General features: G+C 30.7%; 2 protein-coding genes across 5 annotated transcripts in view; one reads left to right on the forward strand and one right to left on the reverse strand.

Moving 5' to 3' along the window:
• Positions 1 to 19,495, reverse strand: part of LOC140059615 (mesoderm-specific transcript homolog protein-like) — a 34,070-nt gene that overhangs the window by 7,757 nt on the left and 6,818 nt on the right. Inside the window, exon 1 of one of the 2 annotated variants that reach the window (XM_072105597.1) lies at positions 7,682 to 7,712. The exons of the other annotated variant lie outside the window; for it this stretch is intronic. The gene's annotated coding sequence lies outside the window, so the exon portion shown is untranslated. Of the gene's footprint in view, positions 1 to 7,681; positions 7,713 to 19,495 lie in introns of those variants that run through there. 2 annotated transcript variants of the gene reach the window in all.
• LOC140059614 (centrosomal protein of 41 kDa-like) lies at positions 7,760 to 19,452 on the forward strand. Of its 3 annotated transcripts, XM_072105596.1 has the most exons (12): positions 7,760 to 7,933; positions 8,644 to 8,707; positions 8,960 to 9,007; positions 10,007 to 10,068; positions 10,315 to 10,369; positions 14,273 to 14,417; positions 14,590 to 14,738; positions 16,232 to 16,299; positions 16,456 to 16,570; positions 16,707 to 16,850; positions 16,945 to 17,001; positions 17,556 to 19,452. In XM_072105596.1, the coding sequence occupies exons 1-12, from the start codon at positions 7,901 to 7,903 to the stop codon at positions 17,654 to 17,656; spliced, it is 1,041 nt and encodes a 346-aa protein (XP_071961697.1). In that variant the 5' UTR covers positions 7,760 to 7,900; the 3' UTR covers positions 17,657 to 19,452. The 3 variants fall into 3 exon arrangements, with proteins under 3 accessions (XP_071961697.1, XP_071961694.1, XP_071961695.1); XM_072105593.1 differs by lacking the exons at positions 7,760 to 7,933; positions 8,644 to 8,707; positions 8,960 to 9,007 and adding an exon at positions 9,384 to 9,821; XM_072105594.1 differs by lacking the exons at positions 7,760 to 7,933; positions 8,644 to 8,707; positions 8,960 to 9,007 and adding an exon at positions 9,384 to 9,809.

Here is a 19,495-nt window from a genome sequence, read left to right on the forward strand (position 1 = left end):
GTTTTGGATAAAGAATATGAATTTAAAGAATGGATATAATATGATATGATACAATATGATTTTCTATGATTAGTAAGACATTTTGGAATACTGCGTGCGTAGTGCATTTTAAAACCGTAAACGCATAAATTTGCGGACATACTCGTAAAACACACTTCCAGAGATTTAATAATTTTAACAGTACTACAACATCCATAATATAAAGTAGTATAGATTTGTACAAAAAGAGCAGAACAATTAAATTAACTGTCATTGCATCTACTGAACTGTCTCATTACATCTACTGAAAAATTCATCGCGATGAATTTATTAATACACCAATCAGATCACACGCAATTAGTATGGAATGCCAGTTTAGGCGATGATAAAATCGCGTCGATGATGCAATGAAAATTGCGTCGATGAATATAGTATTGATGTAATGAAAATTTAAGTCGATGTGATGAACATTGCGTCGATGAAAATTGCGTCGATGAAAACTGCATCGATGAAAACTGCATCGATGAAAAAAAAAAAAATTTTTCATCGATGCAGTTTTCATCGATGAAAATTGCGATCTCCCTGCCGGTATGATTTGAATATTATGTCATGGATGCTGGACATCTGAATTTTATGTACTGTACTGGTGGATCAACGGAAGCAATTAGCTAAAAGATATAATGTTTCCGAAAGGACAATAATGGATCCATTGCTAAAATGTGTTGACAATAAATCACTAAAATGTTAATCAGTGCATATATTTCAACATTGTTTTAGTGCGCGATCACTGTGCGCTTGTCTATAACGCGCGCTAGCGCAAGCGGTAAACATGTTTATCATATCAAAATATTCAGAAACCGTCAATTTTTAGCAACATAATAACATTATTAACATCATTATTAACATCATCATTTACTTTACTAGTAGTAATTTTCATCATTGATTGAATTAAAACCATTTGGAATTTTCATAATCAATTAAATTCGTCACATCAATTTTCATCGATGCAGTTTTCATCGACGCAATTTTCATCGATGCAGTTTTCATCGACGCAATTTTCATCGACGCAATTTTCGTCGATGCAATTTTCATCGACGCAATTTTCATCGACGCAATTTACATTGCATCGACGCAATCTACATTGCATCGACGCAATCTACATTGCGTCGATGCAATTTTCATCGACGCAATTTCATCATCGACGCAATTTTTATCATCGCCAAAAACTTGTGTAAAACGGCGTTCCATAATTAGTGACGAATCGCAGATTCGCCGTTTATTGTTGTTGAGGCGCGTAAACAGTGTGCGCAATGCACGTTTTCTTCCCATGACGAGATGAATCGATATTCGACGCTTCGTGTGACGAATAATCGCCAAATTATAATTAATATAATTAATTAATGAAATAAGATACGCAGTTGATGTTTGCATCAATTGTTCTTTAGAATAAATACTTTCGAATTACAAAACAAAAAATGTGTGGTGAGTGACGATATGTTCAATCATGGACCTATAAATTACTAATTTATAGGTCCATGATTCAATATATGTAGCTTCAATTCAAACATAATGTAACAGAAAATTCGAAGCGTAAAAAACGTTCGTTTACACAACACTTTTTGTTATACTTTATTATTGATTATTATATTATACAGGAATACTATTTATTTCCTCATTTCTACCAAAAATAAACAATATTTTGGATACAAAACTTTGTGCATGTGAATTACATTACCAAAATATTAAAATGAGGATAAAAAAACATCGCGTAAAATACTCGTATTCAAAAGCTTCTGAAATTTGTAGATATATGTCATGAAAAAGAAATTTGACATTCCCAATAATTTTTTTTGGTAAAAATGTAATATATGAAACATACAATTTACATAGTTTATCACTGTTTTTTATTAGAACCAATATGGTTACACAGTTAAACATAGTGATAAAGAATAGATACTTGTTAGGTTACTACCCTACCCTCTAGTTTGAAGCGACATTATAAATTCATCGCGAAAAAAAACGTATCGTATTCAGAAACGTTTGACATTTTGTATAGATATGTTCAATAAGACAAAACAAATTATAAATTTCAAGACAAATCGATGATTTCAATAATTTGCATTTCTAAAAATTCACACTTATGAAAGACCATACATTTTCAACATATTCGTTTTACTTCATTGATGATTCTCACAAAAGTATACAATAAAACCATTAGAATATCATAATTTTTTCTGTGTACCGAGTTTAGAAACTTTTTGAATACCAGACGTATTTTTTTGTGATGCTTTTTCATTTGAATTGTAGTATAAAATGTCATTGAAACGAGATAAAAATCATACAAGACATGTTATAATAGGTTGCTCTATATACATAACAAAATTAGTCCTTTTTTTTGGGTAAGAATCGCCAATGAAGTAGAAAATTAATAATCATTAATAGTAGGCCTAAAATATAATATTAAATATTACAAAGAATATCAAACATTTTATGTTATGAAAAATAAAATTTACATATAAGTTTATCATTGTGTTTTACTATAACCAATTTGGTTAAAAGTTAAACACAGTGAGTGATAAAGAATAGAACTGTTTTAGTTTATTTAACCCTAACCCTAGTTTGAAGCGATCACATATTTAATATTTATCGCTAAAAATACGTATCGTCTTGAAAAACGTTTGATATTTGGTAGATATGTTCAATATAGGTTCTTACATCTATAATGCAAAAGAAATATCCTAATAGTTTTATTTTGATTTCTGGGAATCATCAATGAAGTAAAAATGTGTTGGAAATGTATGGTCTTTCATAAGTGTAAATGTTTAGAAATGCAAATTATTAAAATCACGAATTTGTCTTGAAACTTTTATTTTTTGTTTGTTTTATAGACGTAAGAACCTATTGAACATAATAATTTACCAAATTTCAAATGTTTCTGATTACGATACGTATTTAATTTTTCGCGATGTATTAAGTATGTGATCGCTTCAAACTAGGGTTAGAGTTATATAACCTAAAACAGTGTCTATTCTTTATCACTGTGTTTAACTGTGTAACCAAATTGGTTCTGTAAAACAAGATGATAAACTATGTAACTTGTATTTATTATATTACATTATTTGTTGTATCCTATAATGTAATATGAAAAATAAAATGTACATAGTTTATCATTGTGTTGTACTAAAACCAATTTGGTTAAAAGTTAAACACAGTGTTAAAGAATGGAACTGTTAGGTTAACCCTAACCCTAGTTTGAAGCAATCACATACTTAATTCATCGATAAAAATACGTATGGTCTTAAAAAACGTTTGAAATTTGATAGATATGTTCAATATAGGTTCTTACATCTATAATGTAAAAGAAATATCATAATTTGTTTTATTTTGATTTCTGGGAATCATCAATGAAGTAAAAATGTGTTGGAAAATGTATGGTATTTCATAAGTGTACATTTTTAGAAATGCAAATTATTAAAATCACGAATTTTTCGTGAAATTTATATTTTTTGTTTGTTTTATAGACGTAAGAACCTATTAAACATATCTAACAAATTTCAAAAGTTTCTGAATACGATATACGTACTTTTTCGCGATGAATTTATTATGTCGCTTCAAACTAGGGTTAGGGTTATATAACCAAAAACAGTATCTATTCTTTATCACTGTGTTTAACTGTGTCACCAAATTGGTTCTGTAAAACAAGATGATTAACTATGTAAATTGTATTTATTATATTATTACATTATATGTATCCTATTCTTTATCATAACGTTTAGATAATAAGATATATTTAATATAATATTTTGCTATGTAAATAACATCATATAATAAATGTTTCATTATCATTGTGTTTTACTGTAACCAAATTGGCTATGGTAAAACACAATACTAAATTTGTATGTAAATGTATCATATTATTATATGTTTCCTATTCTTTATTTGTGTTTTACTGTATCCAACACAGTGCTAAATATCATTTATCATAGTTTAAATGTTTTACTCTAACCAAATTGGTTATAGTAAAACACAGTGATAAATTACTATGTAAATGTCATTTTGTCATATTATTAAATGTTTCCTATTCTTTATCATTGTGTTTTACTCTAATCAAATTGGTTATAGTAAAACACAGTGCTAAATTGCTATGTGAATGTCATTTATCATATTATTAAATGTTCCTATTCTATATCATTGTGTTTTACTCTAATCAAATTGGTTATAGTAAAACATTGTGCTAAATTGCTATGTAAATAATCATTATTATTAAATGTTTCCTATTCTTTATCATTGTGCTTTACTCTAATCAAATTGGTTATAGTAAAACACAGTGCTAAATTGCTATGTGAATGTCATTTATCATATTTTTAAATGTTCCTATTCTATATCATTGTGTTTTACTCTAACCAAATTGGTTATAGTAAAACACAGTGCTAAATTGCTATGTAAATGTCGTGTATCATGTTATTAAATGTTTCCTATTCTTTATAGTTGTGTTTTACTCTAACCAAATTGGTTATAGTAAAACATTGTGCTAAATTGCTATGTAAATAATCATTATTACCTCCGCCAAGAAGGTTATGTTTTCACCCCTGTATGTTTGTGTGTGTGTTTGTGTGTTTGTGTGTTTGTGTGTGTGTCTGTGAACAGCCTGGAGGCCACAGTTTTTATCTGATTCTAACCAAATTTGGACACAATGATCTATGCCCAAAAAGCTCGGACGAGTTCGAATTTGAGGGGGAAAGGTCATAGGTCAAGGTCACAACTAACAAAAAACTATTTTACTGCCTAGAGACCACAGTTTTGATCCGATTCTCACCAAACTTAGCCACAATGATCAATGACACATCATATAATTGTGGTTAAATTTTGAAGGGTCAGGGTCAAAGATCAATGTCCACAAAAAAAAAATAAATAAAAAATAAAAAAATAGTAAAAAAAAAAAAAACCCTCAGTGGGACTTGAACCAGCGATCTCAACTGTGCGAGGCTGGATACATAACCATTACACCACACTGTCATCCACAACTTTGTAGTGTGCAGTTAACATATTTACACTTAGAACTAATAAAAAAAAATGTAAAAAAAAAATATTCAGGGGGAATTTTATGTTGGGGAATTTTACAGTAGGCGGAGGTTTGTACTCTCGGAGTACCCTCTAGTTATTAAATGTTTTTACTCTAACCAAATTGGTTATAGTAAAACACAGTGCTAAATTGCTATGTAAATAATCATTATTATTAAATGTTTCCTATTCTTTATCATTGTGCTTTACTCTAATCAATTTGGTTATAGTAAAACACAGTGCTAAATTGCTATGTAAATGTCATTTATCATATTATTAAATGTTTCCTATTCTTTATCATTGTGTTTTACTTTAACCAAATTGGTTATAGTAAAACACAGTGATAAATTGCTATGTGAATGTCATTTATCATATTATTAAATGTTTCCTATTCTTTATCATTGTGTTTTACTCTAACCAAATTGGTTATAGTAAAACACAGTGCTAAATTGCTATGTAAATGTCATTTATCAAATTATTAAATGTTTCCTATTCTTTTTCATTGTGTTTTACTTTCCAAATTGGTTATAGTAAAACACAGTGCTAAATTGCTATGTAATTTATCAAATTACTAAACGTTTCGTATTCTATATAATTTTGTTTGACTCTAACCAAATTGGTTATAGTAAAACACAGTGATACATTGATATGTAATGTCATTTATCATATTATTAAATGTTTCCTATTCTTTATCATTGTGCTTTACTCTAACCAAATTGGTTATAGTAAAACACAGTGATACATTGATATGTAATGTCATTTATCATATTATTAAATGTTTTCTATTCTATATCATTGTGTTTTACTATAACCAAATTGGTTATAGTAAAACACAGTGATAAATTACTATGTAAATGTCATTTTGTCATATTATTAAATGTTTCCTATTCTTTATCATTATGTTTTACTCTAACCAAATTGGTTATAGTAAAACACAGTGATAAATTACTATGTAAATGTCATTTTGTCATATTATTAAATGTTTCCTATTCTTTATCATTGTGTTTTACTCTAACCAAATTGGTTATAGTAAAACATTGTGCTAAATTGCTATGTAAATGTAATTTATCATATTATTAAATGTTTCCTATTCTTTATCATTGTGCTTTACTCTAATCAAATTGGTTATAGTAAAACACAGTGCTAAATTGCTATGTGAATGTCATTTATCATATTATTAAATGTTCCTATTCTATATCATTGTGTTTTACTCTAATCAAATTGGTTATAGTAAAAAATTGTGCTAAATTGCTATGTAAATAATCATTATTATTAAATGTTTCCTATTCTTTATCATTGTGCTTTACTCTAATCAATTTGGTTATAGTAAAACACAGTGCTAAATTGCTATGTGAATGTCATTTATCATATTATTAAATGTTCCTATTCTATATCATTGTGTTTTACTCTAACCAAATTGGTTATAGTAAAACACAGTGCTAAATTGCTATGTAAATGTCATTTATCAAATTATTAAATGTTTCCTATTCTTTTTCATTGTGTTTTACTTTCCAAATTGGTTATAGTAAAACACAGTGCTAAATTGCTATGTAAATGTCATTTATCATATTATTAAATGTTTCCTATTCTTTATCATTGTGTTTTACTTTAACCAAATTGGTTATAGTAAAACACAGTGATAAATTGCTATGTGAATGTCATTTATCATATTATTAAATGTTTCCTATTCTTTATCATTGTGTTTTACTCTAACCAAATTGGTTATAGTAAAACACAGTGCTAAATTGCTATGTAAATGTCATTTATCAAATTATTAAATGTTTCCTATTCTTTTTCATTGTGTTTTACTTTCCAAATTGGTTATAGTAAAACACAGTGCTAAATTGCTATGTAATTTATCAAATTACTAAACGTTTCGTATTCTATATAATTTTGTTTGACTCTAACCAAATTGGTTATAGTAAAACACAGTGATACATTGATATGTAATGTCATTTATCATATTATTAAATGTTTCCTATTCTATATCATTGTGTTTTACTATAACCAAATTGGTTATAGTAAAACACAGTGCTAAATTGCTATGTAAATGTCATTTATCATATTATTAAATGTTTCCTATTCTTTATCATTATGTTTTACTCTAACCAAATTGGTTATAGTAAAACACAGTGCTAAATTGCTATGTAAATGTCATTTATCATATTATTAAATGTTTCCTATTCTTTATCATTGTGTTTTACTCTAACCAAATTGGTTATAGTAAAACACAGTATATTTTAACTCAGCAACATGTATAACATCGCCGCAAAATTGTTTATACGTTTATTTTGATTGGCTAACTAAAGTACGGTCTAATGAATAATTGATATCAGAAGATTCCCTAGCTTAGTAAAAAAGTTGTATTACCAAAAATATGCTGATTACGTCACTACCGGAAGTTGTAGTCTAGCATGATTCAGACGCAATTGATTATGTACGTTTGTTAAACATATAAAAAGCTGTAAATTACCACAAAACGACGATAGGAAAGAATTCAAAGAAATGCCCTACGTGTTCAAAATCATTGTTTTAATATAGTCTGTATGTATAACTAACAATTGACCTTGTGGAAGAGCGTATAAATTTAATTTAAAGTAAAACATGATTTACTCGCCAATTTGGTATTGGATATATAGCTCGGCCACGAGACGATCGATCAAATAAAGTTTTGTTGTTGTTTTACATAAACTTTGAACTTTTAACATTCGGCGGTACGTGTGTGCTAGAGTGTGATGATATGTGTGTCGTGTGTGTGCAGTGATGTATGTCGTGTGTGTGGTGGCGCAAAAATTAAATGCTTGTTGCGCGCAAAATCGTCGTCTCCGATCCCCTATTTAAAAATTAAATAACAACCAAAATGTCTTATAGAAATGGTATTGGTTCTCGCGATGTAAGAATTGAATTGACAATTTTTAATTAGTAGAGGCTATATTAAATATAGGCTAGCCTACGCCTGGCCAGGCCAGGCCTACCCTAAAATAATCTAGCTAGCCTAGCCTATAATAATAGGCCTAGCCCTAGGCTAGTAGGCTAGGCTGCACGTACTGTACTCTGTAAGTGTAACTAAAGAGTGAGCAGCGGTCCACTAGAGTATAGCATAAGCATAGATAGGTAGGCCTCCTTCCTAGTCCAGGCCTAGGTAGGATGGATTCTAATAATATATATATGGGCCCTCCTAAATACCAAGAATAAGATCCCTACCAAGTCCTATCAATTATAACCAAGCCATACTAGGCCTACAAGTATAAAGTGTAAATTATACAACATTTAATAAATAGGATATTTAATTTAGGCCTCTAAAAGAGAGTGTTAATTGCATTTTTATCAATAAAATCATACGTTAAATTAGCAATTACCCTCTCAGAAGGGTCAATACTAGTTATTTTCAACATTTTTGACAACAAAAGTACCTCAAAATGGTATCATTTTTTATTGAATATTGAGGAAAATGCAATTAACACTCTGTATGGCTTGGTACGAGCTAGGTATTTGGGAGGACTATAAGTACAAAAGGCCTACCATAAAAAATATAATATAAATTATTAAAAAAAAAGATTATGAAATGCAATTAATACTCAGTCTAGACTACTCTAATAATAGATGCTGAATAAGAAAATACCAGAAAACCCAAAATACAAGGATGTAAAGACAAAACTGGACACAGGTAGGCCTAATAATAATAGTAATTTTGTTCCTGTTTATATAAAAAGAGATCTATTCTTAATTAAGTTTGCGACCTTAAAAAAGATTAATGTGCCCTAAAAAGGGTTATAAATTGTTTCTGATGCAACGTCATTCTATTGTACTTGATACAGATAATTCAAACCTTCATGCCTTTTGTGCATTACTCGGGCCTTTAGTAGTAGAATTTCAATAAAGTTTTATAATCATAACAATGTTTTGCACATTTTTTCAGGTGCTAGCTTATCAAGGTATATGATGAAAATTGAAGATATTCGTAAAAGTGAGTTAACTAACTTAATATTGCATTGTGGATTACATAGTTTCTTTCATTATACACAATCATCATCATTGTGTATAGTATTATGTACAATGTTTAATTTTTGAATATTTTCACGTTTGGCATTGTGTTTAGATTACATAAGCTTATCTCAAACTCTATTCAACAGTATAGAGTATAATAGGAATATATTGGTTACCATGGTAATTCATTGTCCAAAGTGTACTTTGGTTTGTCAATGACGAATACAAAAGAGCTGCCATCATTGCTACATTCATTTCTAATTTATATTGGTTGCTATGGTTACAGATACACCTGGTTGACGCATGCAGTCAGCAGACTGCTCAATAATATATTTGATGTTTGGAATTTACTCATCGTGTGTGTTTGTGTTTATTCTGTTTGATTTAAGTCTTATCGGTTTTTTGTAGTTCTCTATTTGTGTTAATAACATTCAGTGGAATCATTGTATTGATGAATTTGTTAAGGAAATCTGTGAAATCAATCAGTTCACTTGATAACAGTATCGACTTTGCTGTCAACAATTACTAGTTAACTAGGATTGTGAAAAAATATAGGTTGTTTTTGTGTCTGGATTTGGTTTCAGGAAATTTTGTTAGAATACTTGTTTGCAGCAGGACTGTAATGTCAATTAGTAATAGGTCAATGGGCCATGTGACTAGTTTCCAAAGCTCAGAACGTAAGCATGTCTCATTTGGTAGTGAGACAGGGAAACACCGTACATTTGGACGGCCGTCAAATGTAAAGCTTTTACGGAATAGGTTAACATTGAAGGTGCTTAAAGGTGAATTAACAGGTAGGCTGCCGTCATCCAAAAGTTTACCAAAAATTGTTTATATTTTATCGTGTCATTGTTTTTTATTTGTTATCCAAAAGTTTACCAAAAATGGTTTATATTTTATCGTGTAATTGTTTTTTTTATTTCTTATCACCTTTCGCCATTCTTTTAACTACTAATTACAGATTTTAATGGTTTTTAAGATTACAGATATAAGAAAGATGAAATATTTAAACGAATGAAAGTGACTACATTTGTGCAATTGGTAAGGTTTTTTTTTATAATATTAGTAAATTTCAACAATAATTGTATAGTACTGTTTAATCTTTGTACTGTATATTTGTTAGTGTTATACTCATCAATCAATCATCGACATTTTTATTCCATAATCAAAATAAGAACGTATACAAATACATGGCTGTCAACAGCAAATTAATTTGTGTATCAAAAGAATGATTGGTTTTTATTTTAATTTGTGTATGGTATCAAAAGAATGATTGGTTTTTTTCAGGTTTTGCAAGTTCATGCAATTCAAGATCTGGAAGACAGTGCATTGGCAGAAGGAGGTAAATTGGTGGCAACAAGCATTGCCTTAGTACTACAACTTACTAGTCTGTAGACTACATGCAATTGCCTTAGTACTACAACTTAGTAGCCTCTAGACTATTGTGTATTTCCTTAGTACTACAACTTAGTAGCCTCTAGACTATTGTGTATTTCCTTAGTACTACAACTTACTAGTCTGTAGACTACATGCATTGCCTTAATACTACAACTTAGTAGCCTCTAGACTATTGTGTATTTCCTTAGTACTACAACTTACTAGTCTGTAGACTACATACATTGCCATAGGGTTAGGGGTTAGGGTTAGAGAGTGAACAAAGAGTACCTAGGGATAGGAAGAAACCACTAGGAATGTTAATAGATGGAGTAGGGAGAAATAGTGAAAAAGGGTTGTTGACCTGATGGTCAGAGTGTTACACTAGTGATGTGCAGGTTGGTCTAGCAACTCAAATTAACTATACAGACAAGTAATAAGACATTCAATGTTTATCATACTAGTGATGTGCAGGTTGGTTTAGTAACTCAAATTAACTATACAGACAAGTAATAAGACATTCAATGTGTATCATACTAGTGATGTGAAGGTTGGTTTAGTAACTCAAATTAACTATACAGACAAGTAATAAGACATTCAATGTGTATCATACTAGTGATGTGCAGGTTGGTTTAGTAACTCAAATTAACTATACAGACAAGTAATAAGACATTCAATGTGTATCATACTAGTGATGTGCAGGTTGGTTTAGCAACTCAAATTAACTATACAGACAAGTAATAAGACATTCAATGTGTAACATGCTAGTGATGTGCAGGTTTGTTTAGCAACTCAAATTAACTATACAGACAAGTAATAAGACATTCAATGTGTATCATACTAGTGATGTGCAGGTTAGTTTAGCAACTCAAATTAACTATACAGACACGTAATAAGACATTCAATGTGTATCATACTAGTGATGTGCAGGTTGGTTTAGCAACTCAAATTAACTATACAGACAAGTAATAAGACATTCAATGTGTATCATACTAGTGATGTGCAGGTTAGTTTAGCAACTCAAATTAACTATACAGACAAGTAATAAGACATTCAATGTGTAACATACTAGTGATGTGCAGGTTGGTTTAGCAACTCAAATTAACTATACAGACAAGTAATAAGACATTCAATGTGTATCATACTAGTGATGTGCAGGTTGGTTTAGTAACTCAAATTAACTATACAGACAAGTAATAAGACATTCAATGTGTAACATACTAGTGATGTGCAGGTTGGTTTAGCAACTCAAATTAACTATACAGACAAGTAATAAGACATTCAATGTGTATCATACTAGTGATGTGCAGGTTGGTTTAGTAACTCAAATTAACTATACAGACAAGTAATAAGACATTCAATGTGTAACATACTAGTGATGTGCAGGTTGGTTTAGCAACTCAAATTAACTATACAGACAAGTAATAAGACATTCAATGTGTAACATACTAGTGATGTGCAGGTTGGTTTAGTAACTCAAATTAACTATACAGACAAGTAATAAGACATTCAATGTGTATCATACTAGTGATGTGCAGGTTGGTTTAGCAACTCAAATTAACTATACAGACAAGTAATAAGACATTCAATGTGTATCATACTAGTGATGTGCAGGTTGGTTTAGCAACTCAAATTAACTATACAGACAAGTAATAAGACATTCAATGTGTATCATACTAGTGATGTGCAGGTTGGTTTAGTAACTCAAATTAACTATACAGACAAGTAATAAGACATTCAATGTGTAACATGCTAGTGATGTGCAGGTTTGTTTAGCAACTCAAATTAACTATACAGACAAGTAATAAGACATTCAATGTGTAACATGCTAGTGATGTGCAGGTTTGTTTAGCAACTCAAATTAACTATACAGACAAGTAATAAGACATTCAATGTGTATCATACTAGTGATGTGCAGGTTAGTTTAGCAACTCAAATTAACTATACAGACAAGTAATAAGACATTCAATGTGTAACATACTAGTGATGTGCAGGTTGGTTTAGTAACTCAAATTAACTATACAGACAAGTAATAAGACATTCAATGTGTATCATACTAGTGATGTGCAGGTTGGTTTAGCAACTCAAATTAACTATACAGACAAGTAATAAGACATTCAATGTGTAACATGCTAGTGATGTGCAGGTTTGTTTAGCAACTCAAATTAACTATACAGACAAGTAATAAGACATTCAATGTGTATCATACTAGTGATGTGCAGGTTTGTTTAGCAACTCAAATTAACTATACAGACAAGTAATAAGACATTCAATGTGTAACATACTAGTGATGTGAAGGTTGGTTTAGTAACTCAAATTAACTATACAGACAAGTAATAAGACATTCAATGTGTATCATACTAGTGATGTGCAGGTTGGTTTAGCAACTCAAATTAACTATACAGACAAGTAATAAGACATTCAATGTGTAACATGCTAGTGATGTGCAGGTTGGTTTAGTAACTCAAATTAACTATACAGACAAGTAATAAGACATTCAATGTGTAACATGCTAGTGATGTGCAGGTTTGTTTAGCAACTCAAATTAACTATACAGACAAGTAATAAGACATTCAATGTGTAACATGCTAGTGATGTGCAGGTTTGTTTAGCAACTCAAATTAACTATACAGACAAGTAATAAGACATTCAATGTGTAACATACTAGTGATGTGCAGGTTGGTTTAGCAACTCAAATTAACTATACAGACAAGTAATAAGACATTCAATGTGTATCATGCTAGTGATGTGCAGGTTGGTTTAGCAACTCAAATTAACTATACAGACAAGTAATAAGACATTCAATGTGTAACATGCTAGTGATGTGCAGGTTGGTTTAGCAACTCAAATTAACTATACAGACAAGTAATAAGACATTCAATGTGTATCATGCTAGTGATGTGCAGGTTGGTTTAGCAACTCAAATTAACTATACAGACAAGTAATAAGACATTCAATGTGTAACATGCTAGTGATGTGCAGGTTTGTTTAGCAACTCAAATTAACTATACAGACAAGTAATAAGACATTCAATGTGTATCATACTAGTGATGTGCAGGTTGGTTTAGCAACTCAAATTAACTATACAGACAAGTAATAAGACATTCAATGTGTAACATACTAGTGATGTGCAGGTTGGTTTAGCAACTCAAATTAACTATACAGACAAGTAATAAGACATTCAATGTGTATCATGCTAGTGATGTGCAGGTTGGTTTAGCAACTCAAATTAACTATACAGACAAGTAATAAGACATTCAATGTGTAACATGCTAGTGATGTGCAGGTTGGTTTAGCAACTCAAATTAACTATACAGACAAGTAATAAGACATTCAATGTGTATCATGCTAGTGATGTGCAGGTTGGTTTAGCAACTCAAATTAACTATACAGACAAGTAATAAGACATTCAATGTGTAACATGCTAGTGATGTGCAGGTTTGTTTAGCAACTCAAATTAACTATACAGACAAGTAATAAGACATTCAATGTGTATCATACTAGTGATGTGCAGGTTTGTTTAGCAACTCAAATTAACTATACAGACAAGTAATAAGACATTCAATGTGTATCATACTAGTGATGTGCAGGTTTGTTTAGCAACTCAAATTAACTATACAGACAAGTAATAAGACATTCAATGTGTAACATACTAGTGATGTGCAGGTTGGTTTAGCAACTCAAATTAACTATACAGACAAGTAATAAGACATTCAATGTGTAACATGCTAGTGATGTGCAGGTTTGTTTAGCAACTCAAATTAACTATACAGACAAGTAATAAGACATTCAATGTGTATCATACTAGTGATGTGCAGGTTGGTTTCACACTTTTAAATACTTTAATTGTACTATGTATTTTTGCTTACAGATGAATCTATGGCTTCATCAAGGAGTACTATAATAGGGGGTGGGGACAGTGCTAGTCAAATTAGTTCCAGTCCTGTACCATCATTGGCACTTACAGATGGAGACTATGGTGAAATTAAGGACACTCCTCGCTCAACTTTCCAAAGGTATAGTTCAATTTAAGCAACTGAACCGGCGCTTGTTTAATTGAAAGCCCAGTTTTTCAGTGAAAATAGATAGTTAAAATGTTTAACCAATACTTGCCACTATTTATTTATTAAAATTGGTAGTTGACTCCTGTATTGAAATGCAGAGACTAATCAAATTTTTTTTAAGCAGTGTTATAAGTGGAATTGGAGAGTTTGACATGTTATCAGAGCCAAGTAATGAAGAAGAAGAAAGAGTTGTTGAAATTCCACAAAATTGTCCTTATTTGTTGCTAGACTTGAGAGATAGAGATGCATATGATCAATGTCATATCATTACAGGTAATACAGTATCTATACATTATTTCTTATTGATATTATATAACACCCAAATTTGATTGGACGGTTGTGGGTCACATGGCATACAATAGTACGTACTATTAAACTAGACTTGAGAGATAGAGATGCATATGATCAATGTCATATCATTTCAGGTAATGTCTATACTGTACATTTTTTCTTATTGATATTATATAACACCTAAATTTGATTAGGCGGTTGTGGGTCACATGGCATGCAATAGTACGTACTATTAAACTATACTTGAGAGATAGAGATGCATATGATCAATGTCATATCATTTCAGGTAATATCTATACATTATTTCTATTGTATGAATGCACTAGCTGTCTGCATATAGAATCTTTATTTCAAAAGTAGTTGTATATAATACAAATAAAGATTATGAGTTGAATATGTTCTATTCAACTAGGTGAAGTGAGGTTGGATCTCTATCGCACATTCTCCAAATTGAACCTAGTTGAATATGTTCTATTCAACTAGGTGAAGTGAGGTTGGATCTCTATCGCACATTCTCCAAATTGAACCTAGTTGAATATGTTCTATTCAACTAGGTGAAGTGAGGTTGGATCTCTATCGCACATTCTCCAAATTGAACCTAGTTGAATATGTTCTATTCAACTAGGTGAAGTGAGGTTGGATCTCTATCGCACATTCTCCAAATTGAACCTAGTTGAATATGTTCTATTCAACTAGGTGAAGTGAGGTTGGATCTCTATCGCACATTCTCCAAATTGAACCTAGTTGAATATGTTCTATTCAACTAGGTGAAGTGAGGTTGGATCTCTATTGCACATTCTCCAAATTGAACCTAGTTGAATATGTTCTATTCAACTAGGTGAAGTGAGGTTGGATCTCTATCGCACATTCTCCAAATTGAACCTAGTTGAATATGTTCTATTCAACTAGGTGAAGTGAGGTTGGATCTCTATCGCACATTCTCCAAATTGAACCTAGTTGAATATGTTCTATTCAACTAGGTGAAGTGAGGTTGGATCTCTATCGCACATTCTCCAAATTGAACCTAGTTGAATATGTTCGATTCAACTAGGTGAAGTGAGGTTGGATCTCTATCGCACATTCTCCAAATTGAACCTAGTTGAATATGTTCTATTCAACTAGGTGAAGTGAGGTTGGATCTCTATCGCACATTCTCCAAATTGAACCTAGTTGAATATGTTCTATTCAACTAGGTGAAGTGAGGTTGGATCTCTATCGCACATTCTCCAAATTGAACCTAGTTGAATATGTTCTATTCAACTAGGTGAAGTGAGGTTGGATCTCTATCGCACATTCTCCAAATTGAACCTAGTTGAATATGTTCTATTCAACTAGGTGAAGTTAGGTTGGATCTCTATCGCACATTCTCCAAATTTCTCAAAACCTTTTCAAAAAGCTGAATGTTTAAGAGTATCTTCTTGTGTAATAAAATATTTTGTTTTTTATAATTTATATGATTTTTTTTTTATTACCAGCAATGAATTATCCTTCTGCAATGTTGTCACGATCTTGTAATTACTTTACCAAAGAAATAATAGCTTATGTATCCTTTACGTTTCTGAATGATTTCATAAACACAGAGAAACATTGCAGTAATTATTATCTGGTGTAGTACAATACTAATACATGCTTAATTACTTGTGAAAAAACGAAAATTTGTGATTGTTATTGAGGGTTGTTATTCCTTAATGAGTTTTAGCGTAATCAACCTGGAAAAATAATAGTATTGTATGATGAAGATGAAAGAATTGTTATACCTGCAGCTACCACTTTTGCTGAGAGGGGCTTTAATAATTCATTTGTTCTATCTGGCGGTAAGTTTTTTCAAATAACACTAGAGGGCTTGTTTGTATTTTATAAGATAATTTGAGGTCATCCAGATGGAATACTCGCACATTGCCTGAATCTGAACCCATGTGGACTTGATTTAATAACTATATTTTGCTTTAGGATTAAAAGTTGCTGTGCAGAAGTTTCCAAAAGGTTTAATATCTGGCAACTTGCCAGCATCTTGTACACCATCAGCTATTAGATCAAAGAAGAAAATGGCAGTACCACCCACTCAGGAACCAAAACAATACTTTTCGGAGAATGATATCCTTTTTAATTTTTATTAAATTGATTAATTTTAACCTAAAATGTGATTAAGCTTGTTTATAAAATTATAAACCTTAATTGTATAATTTACATCTTGATATGTTACAAAGTGAACTGGATGAGAATTTGATACCCAATGACACTGGAAGTAAGTAATTCACTCACATTTTAATATACAATCTAGGAGTACAAAATCAAAGCAATATGTAACTGAACTGGACATTTAATTCACTCACATTTTAATATACAATCTAGGAGTACAAAATCAAAGCAATATGTAACTGAACTGGACATTTAATTCACTCACATTTTAATATACAATCTAGGAGTACAAAATCAAAGCAATATGTAACTGAACTGGACATTTAATTCACTCACATTTTAATATACAATCTAGGAGTACAAAATCAAAGCAATAGGTAACTGAACTGGACATTTAATTCACTCACATTTTAATATACAATCTAGGAGTACAAAATCAAAGCAATATGTAACTGAACTGGACATTTAATTCACTCACATTACAATCTAGGAGTACAAAATCAAAGCAATAGGTAATATACTAACATTGTGTTTCAACGCCCAGGGCCTTAAAACAGCCATCATTTTTTCCCCCACAAATATTTCATTTTACCTAGAACAAGTGTTTTGTTTCATCTTTGAATAATATATTTATAATCCTGTATATTTTTGTTTTTTTAGGTCGCCTTTCCAGGGCTACTACACATGCAAGAAGTCAAGTGTCTACACGCTCTTCAACTTCAAAATCAATGGCTAGTGTTCACTCTCAGCCTTGGAAATAACAATAAAAATTCAATTTATTGAAAAAGTTGTGTATATGTGTGGGATCTGAATTTGTAATTATACTAAATTAATTAATGAACTTATAATAATTAGGATTATATTGTAACATTATTGTTTGCATGTTGCTGTTTATACTAATGAACTGTATTACTGTATGTATAATACTTAAACTAGCATTCAACTACTAAGACAAAGTTAGCATTAACCAAAATACCACAGAGCAGAAACAGATTGATAGCAGTTTTGTAGACCACTGCTATACACTGGCCTAACCAGAATGCTCATTTAAATTGTTAGTCTATTAAGAGGTTAATAGACAATTTCATAAAAATCCAAAATTTAAAATAAAAAAGAATTTCTTTCTATAGTAAAATTATGAAATGTAAACGTTTGATGTAACATCATGCTTTGTTGTCATACTTTTATTTACGAAATGATTGAGTTGTCACTGGTGTAACATCATGCTTTGTTGTCATACTTGTATTTACGGAATGATTGAGTTGTCACTGGTGTAGCATCATGCTTTGTTGTCATACTTGTATTTACGAAATGATTGAGTTGTCACTGGTGTAACATCATGCTTTGTTGTCATACTTGTATTTACGAAATGATTGAGTTGTCACTGGTGTAACATCATGCTTTGTTGTCATACTTGTATTTACGAAATGATTGAGTTGTCACTGGTGTAACATCATGCTTTGTTGTCATACTTGTATTTACGAAATGATTGAGTTGTCACTGGTGTAACATCATGCTTTGTTGTCATACTTGTATTTACGAAATGATTGAGTTGTCACTGGTGTAACATCATGCTTTGTTGTCATACTTGTATTTACGAAATGATTGAGTTGTCACTGGTGTAACATCATGCTTTGTTGTCATACTTGTATTTACGAAATGATTGAGTTGTCACTGGTGTAACATCATGCTTTGTTGTCATACTTGTATTTACGAAATGATTGAGTTGTCACTGGTGTAACATCATGCTTTGTTGTCATACTTGTATTTACGAAATGATTGAGTTGTCACTGGTGTAACTGTATCCTAAATAAATGTTGTAACTTAGTGTGGTCTCAAATTTGTATCCTAAATTAATGTCTTATAACGTGAGTAAAATATCAATTTGACGAGCGACATGTAACCAGCTGGATAGTCCAAATCCATCTCAGCTCCTAATAATAATTCGATAGGGCAGAATAGGTATTTTTCCCCGTATGTGGACGTGGTGGAAAGAGGAAACATTTTTGTAAAATATATTATTTATTCAACTTGGTAATAATGAAATTATTGTTATGTTTATAACAGTGTACGACACGCTAAATACTGTAAACTAAATTACGATCAGCTCTCAATTGAAATAGGTGGCATTATTAATTGAAAACAAAATCCCATTTCACTTCATTTACAAATGCCTTTATGGCATTTTATTTTGTGTATACAAGTCTAAATATATTGTTTATTATAAATTATTTTAGTTAAGATCATGAGACTGCTGGCTCTTGTAGACAGTAATATTATTTATAATAATTTACTTTAGCAGTCCCTCTGACCAATTCATCTCTGTATATTTTAGTTAAGATCATGAGACTGTTGGCTCTTGTAGACAGTAATATTATTTATAATAATTTACTTTAGCAGTCCCTCTGACCAATTCATCTCTGTATATTTTACATTATGGTTTTATTGTTAATAAAGTTTACCAGAATGAAATTTGCGCTGTAAATATAAACACATTATCCAGCTTTGAAAGAGATTGGAATTCTTACGTCAATTTATATAGGTGGTTGAGAAAAAAGATGATTTTTGAATTACAGTATAAATTATTATTTAGCACGATC

The sequence above is a fragment of the Antedon mediterranea genome, chromosome 9 (genome assembly GCF_964355755.1).
Source record: "Antedon mediterranea chromosome 9, ecAntMedi1.1, whole genome shotgun sequence".
NCBI lineage: Eukaryota > Metazoa > Echinodermata > Crinoidea > Comatulida > Antedonidae > Antedon > Antedon mediterranea.

Bases quoted from the DNA above. Each gene is read 5' to 3' on its own strand.
- LOC140059614 (XM_072105593.1), top strand. From the start codon at position 9,650: ATGTCAATTAGTAATAGGTCAATGGGCCATGTGACTAGTTTCCAAAGC. The intron at 9,822-10,006 runs GTAGGCTGCCGT...ATGGTTTTTAAG, and splicing joins GCTTAAAGGTGAATTAACAG to ATTACAGATATAAGAAAGAT. The intron at 16,851-16,944 runs ATATCCTTTTTA...TGTATAATTTAC, and splicing joins ACAATACTTTTCGGAGAATG to ATCTTGATATGTTACAAAGT.